This window comes from Elephas maximus, chromosome 8, assembly GCF_024166365.1.
Source record: "Elephas maximus indicus isolate mEleMax1 chromosome 8, mEleMax1 primary haplotype, whole genome shotgun sequence".
Classification (NCBI taxonomy): domain Eukaryota; kingdom Metazoa; phylum Chordata; class Mammalia; order Proboscidea; family Elephantidae; genus Elephas; species Elephas maximus.
Window position 1 is genome coordinate 78,164,055 of NC_064826.1, and position 14,038 is coordinate 78,178,092.

At 34.2% G+C, this 14,038-nt stretch overlaps 1 protein-coding gene across 1 annotated transcript in view; it reads left to right on the forward strand.

The window, feature by feature from the left end:
- The window catches only part of AHR (aryl hydrocarbon receptor), a 50,020-nt gene extending 36,572 nt beyond the window's left edge, over positions 1-13,448 (forward strand). Inside the window, exons 6-11 of the mRNA XM_049893270.1 lie at positions 1,215-1,345; positions 2,911-3,113; positions 3,854-3,963; positions 4,626-4,767; positions 6,277-7,516; positions 10,682-13,448. Coding sequence (XP_049749227.1) covers positions 1,215-1,345; positions 2,911-3,113; positions 3,854-3,963; positions 4,626-4,767; positions 6,277-7,516; positions 10,682-10,828 — 1,973 coding nt within the window. The 3' untranslated portion in view covers positions 10,829-13,448. The remainder of the gene's footprint in view (positions 1-1,214; positions 1,346-2,910; positions 3,114-3,853; positions 3,964-4,625; positions 4,768-6,276; positions 7,517-10,681) is intronic.
- Positions 13,449-14,038: the final 590 nt, after the last annotated feature.

Sequence of the window (14,038 nt, forward strand, 5' to 3'; positions counted from 1 at the left end):
CTTTACAGTAGCAGTCTGCTACATCTTTCTCCCATGGTATGGCTGGTGGTTTGAACCACCCACCTTAACGGTTAGCAGCCAAGCGCTTAACCACTGCGCTACCAGAGCTCCTTAGGGACTCCATTAGAGGAATACAACTCCATGGCAAAGTTGGGGAAGGAATGGAAAGACATGAGTCTGTAGTTCTAGACCTGAGCCAGGTCACAAGATCTAGATGAGCTGAGGAATGCTTCAGCAGATGAAAGCCACTGATGAGTTTAAAGCAGGAGCACTGCCAAAATAGGTAGTAAGGTAACAACTTTGCCACCATTGTGAAAGATGGAAGGAATATAGAAGATTGACACTGGAGTGCATGTAAATGACTCTGTGTTTAAAATGCACCAGATAAAAAAGCAAGATAGCATTTGCAAGTGTAAAAAAGCTTTTCTCAATGCAAGCAGTCTTCCAGAAGTTTATGAAAGTATTAAAAAGAAAAGGTATTAAAAAATGTGAAAATTGTTAATAGCGATAATTCAGTAAAAATAAAAACAAAAGTAGGTAAAGTTCTGTATAATAAAAGTGACATTCAATAAGTTTTCAGTTTCTTTTCATTAGCTCCGCTTCTGAAAATGATTTTTTCTTGAACTTTTTTTTTTTTCTTGCTTTAACAACAGTGTCTGGAGAAAATTAAGGACCCAGAAAGTTATTAATTTTTTGTGCCCCTCATTGTTCCGTAGACATACCATAGACAGCTGCTTTCAAGTGAAACGGTCTGTTTTTTTTCCTTGTCCTTCTTCCCTTTTCCTTTTCCGCTTAAGTAGACTTTGGGTTATTCAAGAGGATTGGATCAACCGCGTGATCTGAATTTTTACTGATCTCATATGCTAATTAACTGTGTCTTACGCTTAATTCATTTGTAAGAGATAAGCTCTCCGTATGTACTGATAAATACATAATATATTTTAGTAAACACATACCGAACAACTTAAAGCTCTGTTTTAAGTAACACTTTGCTCTTAAATATTTCTCCATTTTATAGTAGACCACTTTTTAGAAGCAGACTTTATCATCCTCCCTTCACATCCATGCTTGCTATTGTTCTGGAAATGATTGTTTATTTTTTTATATTCAGCATAGACTCCAGTTTAGAAATTAACACCAGTTTCAGGTATTCAGACACCAAACAATTTTACAGTGAAATGGAAAGTAAATTTGTGTTGCTATTATTTCTACAGACGCTAATGGTCTTTCACAGCCAACTGTCTATTATAACCCAGACCAGCTTCCTCCAGAAAACTCTTCCTTTATGGAGAGGTGCTTCATATGCCGACTAAGGTGCCTGCTGGATAATTCATCTGGTTTTCTGGTAAGGTGCAAAAATCTTGTGATATTAGCATTTAGCATTAAGTTATGGAAAACAAAAAAAGAAAAGTGAATTCCTTGATTCCAATTTTCTTTGATTATATTTGAGTTTATTTTTTAGAAACTCCTACCAAATAATTCATCTGGTTTTGGAGCTCTGTTGGCACAGTGGTTAAAGCGATTGGCTGCTAACTGAAACATCGTTGGTTTGAAACCACCACTGGCTCCGTGGGAGAAAGATGTGGCAGTTTGCTCCCCTAGAGTGTTACAGCCTTGGAAACCCTGTGGGTTGCTGTGACTCAGAATTGATTGGATGGCAGTGGTTTTTTTTTTTTTAACCAAAGAATTCAGATTTTAATTATTTCCCATAACTCAAAAAACTCTGTCCTTTAGGATCTAGGAATGCTGATTGAGTAAAACAATGTGTAACCTTGTAGTTTGCTTATTGTTAGGACTTTTTAGGCATAAGATAGAGAACTATCTAGCCCCTCTCTAATAATAAGATGCTTACTGTCTTGAGATTTTATGCTTGTTAGACAGAAAAGCTATCATAGCCTTTTCCATGTGTCTGGAATAACTGCCATATAGAAGAATTACTGTATATTCATGGTTGCAGAATCATCATCTTGTTTGAGATGTTTTTCCAGTTGCATAGTTTGAACACTTAGGTGTGATAACGGTAGGGAGCAGCCTGGACAGGATACTCAGAGTGGAGGTGGTCCGTCCTCGCAGTTGTCGTATTCTTACCACGTCTCACTCCACCAGGTACAGGAGGAGAGAATACAAAGCTCGTTGCATGTTCTTTTTGTGAATTATCAGGAATTTGAAATGAATAATCAAATCTTAACATTAGGAAATCATGACTTTAGGGGTGGGCTGTAGAGGAAGGATTCTTTCTGAAGATAATTTTGCTGACCCAGAGTTAGAATTGTACTTTCAGAAAGTTTTACTAGTACTGACAATCAAAGAATATATTTCTGAGATTGAATTTCTAGGTGTAATAAGGTCTTTTCTTTCTTGTACTGCTGTCACATTGACGTCAGAATCAATCCTTGGCTTAATAATACTGTTTTAACCAGCTAAACTGATCCTGTTAATGTGTAAATTGTCTTTATTTCCTGTCTTCTAAAGTTACTTGGTATTTTTATTGTCAGTGAGCTCTACATTTTTTATGTGATTCCATGATGATTCATTTTAGTGTTTTAATAAAATCATATTTTGGTCTCTGTATGGACAGTTAGCACACATATAATTCATGAATGTTTGAAGATTAATGTTTACTTGATGACTTTATAACTGTTCATTCATTCGGGAAATAATAGCAAGGCATGGTGCTAAGTGTTAGTGATAGGACAGGTACAAGCTCAGAAAATGATATGAGTATCCCTGTTATGACCATTATTAAATTAGAAGCAGGGAGTGGTTCTCTTTTCTTATGAAAGAAGATAGCAGTTTTCAGCGTCAGAGATGTTGTCTCTGAATTATCAAGAACTCTAAAAATGGTCACAGCTAAGTCTTTTAAGGAGGAACTATTTTAAACTGTCAGTTAACTGTTTTTGGTTTTTTAAGGCAATGAATTTCCAGGGGAGGCTAAAGTATCTTCACGGACAGAACAAGAAAGGGAAAGATGGATCGATACTTCCACCTCAGCTGGCTTTGTTTGCAATAGCTACTCCACTTCAGCCACCATCCATACTTGAAATCCGAACCAAAAATTTCATCTTTAGAACTAAACACAAACTAGACTTTACACCTACTGGTTGTGATGCCAAGTAAGTCAAACTTATTTAAACAAATATATATTTTGTTGCAGAAAGTCTCTCTTACGATGTAAAACATACAGTGTAGGTTATAAAACATGTTATTTTTTATTATACTCTTATTTCATATTAGTATAGCCCTGTAGAATAAAATAATTTCATAAGGCTCACGGATCATCTTATTATTTTGTAATTTTTTTACAATACTTTTTACAGTTTCCATACCATAAAGATACTGTGCCTTATATTAGTGTAAGGCTCTGTCTCCTGATACCACTTATTCGTTTCTTTTACATTTTTACATTATACAAAATTTATTTTATTTTTAGCTCTAGAAGTTGCATCACTTTTGGAAAATTATGAAGTAGGACCCGTCATTAAACATTCACACCATGACCATAATAGTTTTTTTCTTTTCTGATATAGGAATTCAGAGAAGTCATGTGAAAACCTGTGCAAAAAAAATGAAGCAGAAACATTATGGATTTTTATGTACATAATTTGCTATGTTAGATTCATCTTTGGCCACACGAATTTTTATGGTCTTTATTCAGGAGAACAAAATAGGCTAAAACTCTTAATTTGCAGCCATAAGCGAAAGTGTTACATAGATATGGTCAAATTTTTCTACCTACTACTAATGCGAAATTCTCAATGTCAAGTAAAACATATTACAGAAGGTAGTAGTATATAGCCAGTGAATTCATCCTAGATTTTAATTTCATTCTTATTTTACCTTTTTTTAAAAACAGAGGAAGAATTATTTTAGGATACACTGAAGCAGAGCTGTGCATGAGAGGGTCAGGATATCAGTTTCTTCATGCTGCTGATATGCTTTATTGTGCCGAGAACCACATCCGGAGTAAGTTATAGTCCTTAGGAACATGGCAAGAAAAAAATGGTGTTATATTCTAGTACGTGTTTCAAATTATAACGTAAGGTAATGTGTTTAAGGAAACTATTTGGATACCCTTCTGATCAGTATCATAAAACCATTAACCAAGATCAAGCTCTTTATTCATTAACTGTTCTACAGCTGCCACACAGGAATGTAGAACTTCTGTCACTACGAAAATGACCATTTTGGTCAGCAAAGCTTTGGTTTCGCCCAGAAGTTTTTTTAATGGCATCATTATTTAATTTATAACTTAATGTTAATATATATTTAAACTTTGAAATTGTATAGTAAAATGTTAAGCTGAGGGAAAACATTAACTATTTAAATGGAAAAAAAAAAAAATCTAATTTTTTTCTCCCAAACACCTATGTTTTCTTGATAGTTTCATGCATTACTAGAATTGTCTGATAGGTACTTAAATTCTCTTTTTAAAAAAATTGAAATAGGATAAAATCAACTCTTAGACTGTTTTCATGCATTTTAATGTGCTGTGGTAAAAAAATTACAAGGATAATTCTCTTCTTTTATTGATAAATGAAATATATGTTTGAGGGACTTTGTTTCAGAAATTCTCTTTAATATTTTGACTTCGAGTTTGCTAGTTTAATTTTTTTATCTTATTTTAGTGATTAAGACTGGAGAGAGTGGCATGACAGTGTTCAGGCTTCTTACCAAAGAAAATCGTTGGACGTGGGTTCAGTCTAATGCACGCATAGTTTATAAAAATGGAAGACCAGACTATATCATTGCAACTCAAAGACCTCTAACGTAAGCACAAAGACTTAAAATGTTTTGTGGTTTCATTTTTTTATTTGAATAACAGTTGGATTTACAAAGCCTTCTTAAAACTTAAAATATATTTTAAGAGAATTTAGTCTGGAAATAAATTTAAAAAGCTACAATATCATGTACAGAAAGAAGTGGAAATAGATGAGAGACATTGAGAAGATCAAATTGACAACAGCTAAATATGTCATTGCTGTTGTTAGCTGCCATCGAGTTGGCCTGACGCATGGTGACCTTGTGTACAACAAAACAAAATGAAGCCCAGTCCTGGGCCATCCGAGTGATCAGTTAGGGATTGGACAGTTGTGATCCACAGGATTTTCCTTGGCTGATTTTTAGAAATAAATCACCAGGCTTTTCATCTTAGTCTGTCTCCACTAAAACCTGTTCAACATCATAGCAACATGCAACCCTCCCCTGCCGGGCAGGTGCTTCCTGCACGTGAGGTGTACTGGCCACGAATCAATCCTCTGTCTCCCACGTGGAAGGTGAAAATTCTACCACTGAACCACCAGTGCCTCAACTGAATGTGTAGAGATATAAAACCCATTGCCACTGAGTTGAGTCCAACTCATCGCGACCCTCTAGGACGGAGTTGAACTGCCCCATAGAGTTTCCAGGGAGCACCTGGTAAAGTAGAATAATCAAATAAAGGACCACGGTTTTATCTTGGGTGTATGAAGGAGTACCAAAAAGCTAGTACTACCTATAAAATATAAGGAAAATACAATGTTCTTATTTTTCTAAGCACCATAGTGACTTAAGATTTTCTTACATATTTTGGAAATGAGCTGTGGTCAAATATTTGTACTGCAAATGTGTTCTCTCACTCAGGAGAGTTGATTTTTATATATGGCTTGAGGTAGGGATCCATGCTGCTTTCCCCCCTTACATGGATATCCAGTTGACCAGTAACATTTATTGATGAGACCGTTTATTGAAAAAGCCATCTTTCTCCCCACTGCACTGCTTTTCAGTCAATTGTATGTATGTTACAAATATTTTCTCTGTGCCTTAGCTTGGTTTATAATTCTTTTGCTGTACAAAAGATTTTAATATTGTCAGTTCTGCCATGTTTTTCTTTTATGGCTTCTCAGTTTTATGTTTTACATAGACATGCCTCTCCTACTCAGATTATTAAAATTTTATAATTTGTTTTTTATGTATTTAGGTTTTCATTTTATTTTTTTCCATGATATCAGGTAGGGATGTAACCTGAGTGTGGAAATAACTGCTGTACTGAGTTTTCGGACGAATTCTAAATAATTTAAATTTCTTTTTTTTTTAACCTAAAAAAAAAAAACAACTTATAGCAACAGTCGTCAGGATATTTAGGCCAAAATAAAATAAAGCCCATGTTCACTGCAGTCAGACTCAGTTATAGTCTATTCTTTGGCTTACTCTTTTTCTGCATGTGAAATTTTTTTTTTTTAATGATATGATAGGAGAACTCCTCCTAATGTTTGCAAACTTTCTTGTACACAATTTTAGAGATGAAGAAGGAGCAGAGCATTTAAGAAAACGAAATATGAAGTTGCCTTTCATGTTTACCACTGGAGAAGCTGTGTTATATGAGGTAGCCAGCCCTTTTCCTCCCATAATGGATCCCTTACCAATAAGGGCTAAAAGTAGTGCAAAAGACTCTGCTGTTAAATCAACTTCAAATAAGGATTCTGTCGATCCCAGTTCCCTCCTGGGTGCAGTCATGCGACAAGATGAGTCTGTTTATCGCTATCCAGCTTCAAATACTGTACCCTTTGAAAGAAACTTTTTAAACAGATCCGTTAATGAATGCAGTAATTGGGAAGATAATATTGCACCAATGGAAAACGATAATATTCTGAAACATGAGCAGATTAGTCACTCTCAGGAAATGAACCTGCTACTCTCTGGAGGTCATGCAGGGCTCTTTCCAGATAATAAAAATAGTGAGTTGTACAGCATGATGAAAAACCTAGGCATTGATTTTGAAGACATCAGACACATGCAGCAGAACGAGGAATTTTTCAGAGCTGACTTTTCTGGTGAGGATGACTTCCGAGACATTGACATGGCGGATGAAATCCTGACGTATGTCCAAGATTCTTTAAATAAGTCTACCTTCATGTGTTCAGGTTACCAACAGCAGCAACCCGTGGCCCTAAACTCAAGCTGTATGGTACAGGAGCACCTACAGTTAGAACAGCAGCAGCAGCTACAGCACCACCAAAAGCAAGGAGTGGAGCAGCAGCAACAACTGTGTCAGAAGATGAAGCATATGCAAGTTAATGGCGTGTTTGCAGATTGGAACTCTAACCAGCCCATGCCTTTTAGTTGTCCTCAGCAAGACCTACAACAGTATGATGTCTTTTCAGACTTACCTGGGACCGATCAAGAATTTCCCTACAAATCTGAGATCGATATTATGCCTTATACACAGAACTTTATTCCTTATAATCAGTCTGTGTTACCACAACATTCCAAATGTACTCAGTTGGACTTTCCTATAGGGAATTTTGAACCATCCCCATACCCTAGTACGTCTTCTAGTTTCGAAGGTTTTGTCCATTGTTTACAAGTTCCTGAAAACCAAGAACATGGAATAAATCCACAAGCAACTGTAGTGACTCCTCAGACCTGTTACGCCGGGGCCGTGTCAATGCATCGGTGCCAGCCTGAAACTCAGCACACCCGGCTGGATCAGATGCAGTACAATCCAGCAATGCCAGGACCACAGACATTTCTAAACGAGGTAAGGGTTTTTATGGAACTGAACCAACCCTTTCAGAGACTCTTTTTACCTTATAAATAAATAGATACAGTTGTAAATGGGAGCCCTGGTGGCGCAGTGGTTAAGAACTCAGCTGCCAACCAAAAGGTCAGCAGTTTGAATCCACCAGCTGTGATAAATTTTTCAGTAATTAGATTTTATTCTTTTATTTAGTATTCAGGTGAGAGTATTTCTGGTTGTGTCTGTGACTACTTACTTTAAACAAGCCAGTAGTTTTTCCACTAGGTTATTAATGTAACACACTTACCCAAAATATAAAGGAGAAATAAATCAAGGGCTAAAGTAATGAAAATGTCCTTAACAGATGGCCTAAGTTACCAGGTAAAATTAGTTACAAGTATCTTGTTTAGAATAGGAAATCTGGTTTGTCTCTCTTGATTTGTTAAAAATCATATATGGCCTTTTAAAAATTCAAACTTTAAAAATGTGTTTGAATTTTTTAAAATGTTTTCTTCAAAGCTCTATTTTTATCTATGTTTGAAATTGAATTAAAATGTAGGTGTGCTTTCTTAGAATGCCTTTTTGCTAGTATATCCCTGGAATTCAGTCATAGGCTCCACGGGGTTCTCTGCATGTTATCTGGCAGGTCCTCTTTTGATGCTTTAAGGTGGAATTTTTTTTCTAGCATTCTTACAGAAGACTGACTCCGCTAGCTTTCTTTCATGCAAGTTAAGCTTGACACTGTATTTTTATTGTCTAAGTGTGTCATCAGGACCCTTCTAAGAGCAAGCACACTTCAAATAAATCTAAAAATAACATTTATGATTTTTAAAAATGTTAACATAGTGATGGTAGCTGCACTCTGGCCACGTAGGAGAGTAAGTTTAGTTGCAAAACATATTGTGACTAAAATTAAGTTCATCGGTCCCTGTTTACTGTGTTTATTTAAACAAGAAAACACCTGTTGCCTTTGAGTGGATTCTGACTCATAGCGACCCTATAGGACAGAATAAAACTGCCCCACAGGGTTTCCAAGGAGCCTCTGATGGATTCAGACTACTGACCTTTTGATTAGCAGCAGAGTTCTTAACTACTGCCCCACCAGGGCTCCTATTCTGTATTAGAATATAAAAATTTAAAAATGTGACATGAATCTTTATCCCTGTTTTCCTGATGTTTTTCATACATATAGTTTATATGATTATATATGAGCTTTTTAATAGAAAATGATGATTTTTTTCTTGTCATTCCCCACATCCTTCAAATCTATTCAAAGTTAATATTCAATTATAGTCTATCTCACAGCATTGCTATGATGTAAGCATGGGCAGAGTGACTTAATATGCTTCAATCTTGAGTAAAATAACTTGCAGAGTTATTTAATTTAGAATTACATTTGAAAGGGCTTTGCGTTAGCACCATATGAGTTCTTGACCTTGTGTCACCACCCTCCTTGCTTTGTATTGCTTCTTTATGTATAATAAGATAATAAGAGTCCTATAGGCCTGCATATTCCACTAAGGTACCCACCCCACATGTGGCAATTGAGCACTTGAAATGTGGCTAGTCCAAATTGTTATGTGTTTTAAATGTAAAATACTCACCAGATTTCAGACAGTTTTTAGATGAACTTAAGACTTGTTGTTACGTGCTGTCAAGTCGGTTTCAACTCACAGCGACCCTGTGTACAACAGAACAAAACACTGTCCAGTCCTGCACCATCCTCATAATCGAGTTAAGATTTAGTATGAAAAAAAGAATGTAAAATACCTCAATGTTTTTTTATTGATTACATGTTGAGATGATAAAATTTTGGCTATATTAGGTTAAATGAGACATATTAGGAAAATTAATTTTACCTGATTCTTTTTACTTTTTTTTTTAATATGGCTACTAGAAAAAATAACTATGTAGCTCACATTATATTCCTGTTGGCCAACACTGTTCTTGATAGTGTATTTGAAGAGAATTACTGACTTGCATTGTGTTACGACTCATGAGCTATTCATTCAAAACCCATTGTTATCTGGACAAATAATATTATCTCCCATTTGAAGACTGAAGAAAGCTGCCGTTCTTTGAAGAGCCAGATTATGTGATTTTTACTGCACATTCAGTATATGTTTTGGAGGATCTTTGAAGTAATCAACATTTTGGTTACTGAAGCCTGATGTTACATAGACTTTAGAAAGGTAGAATTTATTTAAAGCAGTTTAAGGACATGATTTTAATCTGTTTGAAAGTTTATACAACTTTTACTAAATAGTAAAATATAAAGGCTCTGTGATCCATAAAACCCTACAAACTTTGTACTACAGTGACTCTGACCTGTATCTTCATATCCATCATTCCTCGTCCATCTTTCATCCCGCTCTCTCTCCCTTCCCTCCTGTCTGCGTTCCTTTCTCTTTTTTTAATAGCAGTTATAGAAACCAGGCTATATTCAGTATAAGGCAAGAAAGCATATTTTCTTTTGGTAACTGATTCTATAATTAGTATAATATTTTAATGACATTTGTTTATTAAAATTATATTGCATATAAGAAATTAAGTAAATTATACCCATGATGTGATATTTTAGGAATATTAAGAAACTCTTAGAAAATCAGAACTGACCTCTTTTGGAAAAGTTCAGTATAGTTCATGCATTGCATCATACTGCAGTTTGGGGTTCAGCCTGTTAGAGTGAGTTTTGGAGAGTTGGCTTCTGTACCATACCAGGCCCCTGTAGTAATCCTACTGTGATCAATTAATCACTACCTAGGTGTTGGCTGAGGCAAGTTCTAGTCAACGCTGACCTACTTATGACAGAGTATTTAACTGTTATTCCTGATTAGACTCTACCCATCAATTCCTATCCTACCAAAAACAACTCATTTATCAAATACTCTCCTAACATGGAATGCCAGATCTAAAGTAAAACAGTTGCCTCAACTACCTGTACCATCTGCAAGATTTCTTATCAAATTAATGGAGAACCAAAAGGTTATAAAAGCAACTGATACATAATATGTGCTCAGTGTATCTTCATCGAATGAAAAGTTTAAAATTTAGCAGTTAAAGGAATTTGAAGTTTAATAGTACACAAGAGTGAGATTTAAAAATTACATTTGAACATGTTAGTTAATGGTTTATGATATTTGAAAGATCTATTCTAATAAGTAGCATTGCTGTTTTTGTTTTTAGTTCCAGAATGGAGGCGTTTTAAATGAAACATATCCAGCTGAATTAAGTAACATAAATAACACTCAGACTACCCCACATCTCCAGCCTCTTCATCATCCATCAGAAGCCGGACCTTTCCCTGATATGCCATCCAGTGGATTTCTGTAATTCCAAACGTAATTTGCACCTTGGTGTGTGTATGCTGCTTAAATTAGTTTGTGAAAGATTGCAGAAGTAATAGAACTGTCAGTGTTGGGCAACAGCAAGTGGAAATGGTGGCATTGATGCCTGTTGTTCACATTGTTATTCCAAACCACACTTTAATTTGCATCTTTAGAAGAGGAGTTAGAAAATAAAAGAAAAATTTGTATGCTAGAGTCTTTAAAATACGCTGCCACAGAATAATGAGATACCATACTACCTTTCACATTATTCTGAGCCCCACAAAATATGCAAAACTTATTCAGAGTAATTTTAAGATTCTTTTAAATAAGAACATTTTCTCTATTTGAATTACTTGTCAGAATAAAAATGAAATACTTCAAGTTTTGAACTTCTAGATTCTTATTAGTACATCAGAGTTACAAAATTTAACTATTTTTTCCCTGTTAGCTATACAGTTATCTCAGATGTTAAAATAAGTGGTTTGGTGTTTTTATAAAAAAGACAATCTCAATGCTTTTCTTCACTGTTAATCTAAGTGCCTCACAATTTTTTCTACCTATAATACCGTAGGATGTGTATTTTATATAAAATATACTTTTTCTTTTTTAATTAAGTTAATAACATTCTTTTTGTGCACAATTATTATTTGTATTTCTTAAAAGCAGTCATTTTTATTAATTCAGGCATATTTTAACTGCATTACTCACCCATTTCTTCAGGTAAAGGGCAAATAATGATTGAAAAGGTAATTATTATATAATCTAGTTGCTTCTAGACATTAAATGTTGCTATGTGCCTTATATGTGGAAGAAATCTGAAAATAAAAAAGTCCTGCTAAATTATTTCTTAATTATTATTTAACTATTAAGATTGAAAAAAAAAAAAACAACCAAACTTGTTGCCATCAAGTCGATTCCGACTCATAGCAACCCTATAGAACAGAGTAGAAATGTCCCATAGGATTTCCAAGGAGCAGCTGGTGGATTTGAACTACCAACCTTTTAGTTAGCAGTTGGAGCTCTTAACCACTTTGCCACCAGGGCTCAAACTATTAAGGTCAAACCAAACCAAAAGAAACCAGCTGCTCTTGAGTCGATTCTGACTCATAGCAACTATTAGGATAAACCCAGTGCCATCATGTCAATTCCGACACATAGCAACCCTATAGAACAGAGTAGAAGTGCCCCATAGAGCTTCCAAGGAGCACCTCTTGGTTTCAAACTGCCAGCCCTTTGGTTAGCAGCCGTAGCACTTCACCACTATGCCACCAGGGTTTCCAACTATTAGGATAGAAAAAATTAGGATAGTAGCAGGTAAATTTCATCAGTGTTTGCAAAAGAAAAAAACGTACCACCATTTACCTTTATTGGAATCTCCGCAATGACAGTTGGATGTCGCAATGCAAAAAACCTTTTAAATGCAGCCATGTTTTTTAAATTGCAATTAAGAGAAGCAGCTTTGTTTCTAGCTTTTTAATTAAATTAAGCAAAGCCATCCTTGTTAGTGTGTATAAATTGTCTTTAAATGCTGTTCTAGACCTATAATCCTTTCAGATACATTACATCGACTTTATAAATTCATTTCTTTAAAACAGTGGGAACTATTTTTTTTTTTCTCATATTTGAGGAGTGTTAAGATTGAAGATACCAATGTTTGGTGTATTGTTATGAGTGAAATGGATGGTGCATTGTATAGTTTGTAGTGAACAAAATTATTTGTAAAAAAAACTTCAATCTTTCATTTAGAAATAGTCCATACTTTATATATACACATGAATGATATGTTTGGTTTTATATATTTTGTCAGTATGTCTTTTTAAAGAAATCAGATAATAACTTCAACAGCTTTGAAGACGGTATTAAGAAGACAACCGTGCAGCTCTTTTAACTTCTAACATTAGGTTGTTTCTATGGTATAATGACCTGTATTATCAATAAGGCAAAATAATAGCTATATTGACTTTAATGGAATCCCAAACTGAGTTGTACTAATAAAATGTAACTTTTTTTTTTTTTTAGTAAACCAATGTATATAAAAGTAGCTTTAGAGAAAATATCTATGTCAATACTGTGCTTTTGCAGTCAAAATTATCAATCTGTAGAATCAATTTAAGTGTTGAAGAAAAAAATTGTCTAAAACATTTCATAATTTGTTTCCAGCGTGAGGTGTCACTAAAGATTTAGACCAGTGGTCTACATTAATATTCCATTTTTACATTTAAAGCTTTCATTAAAAAATCTTCATACAAACCATTCTTGTTAGTATCTTCCACATTGTTATTGGATGAATTATGTTTAGTGAAAAATAGGCTTTATAAATTGTGAATATGATGACAGTTATACACTTACTATAAAATTAAAAATTTTTAAAGCAATATTGTATATTTTTATCTATATAAAATAACTAAAATTTATCTAAGAATAATAAAATTACGTTAAACCAAATACACCCTTGTCTGTGTTTTAAGTGCCAAACAAAGAATGCCTTGTATATTGCTTTATTGAGGGCTTTATTTTTACATGGTGTGCACTTCCAAAGGATGTATACGTGTTCAGTTGGAAATTTTTCTATGTCAGATTGTTCTTGGAGTACAAGATTACCAATGCTCCAATTTATTATGAAGATTTCAATCATTACTATGCACAAACTAGTGCTTTTCAGTATTGTTCAATTTCAGGAAAAAATGTTTTCATTGTTTTTTTCTTCAATGTGTTACTGCTTACATATGCCATGCATACATTTTTGTTTGTTTAAAATAATGACTTCGAATTTCCATGCTTATCAAACAGAATTGTATACATATATTGTAATAAAGTTATTACCAAGTATGAAAAATGTTTTTTAATGTAAATTATTCTTTTTGGTCCATATAAAGGATGTGACCATTTATAGCATAGTAGTATAACTAGGTTGGATAGGGATAATCTATGATATTTAAGGATATGTTAAGTCAGTAATTCATCAACTTCTTATATAGGTCTGTCCTAGTTATTTTGATCTTAATCAGAATATAAAATATATACTTGCAGTAACTTCATAGATTAAAATGTTTTTGAAATGGACTGTTCATTTAAATCTTGTATTATCAGTGTTATTATATACCATGGTATTAGTATCTCAGATCAAGATCCAAATCCCATTTTAATAAATCAATATTTTAAGCTTATTTGTGAAGAATTTTGAAAAGAACCCTGGCTAGGTATATTATGTGCT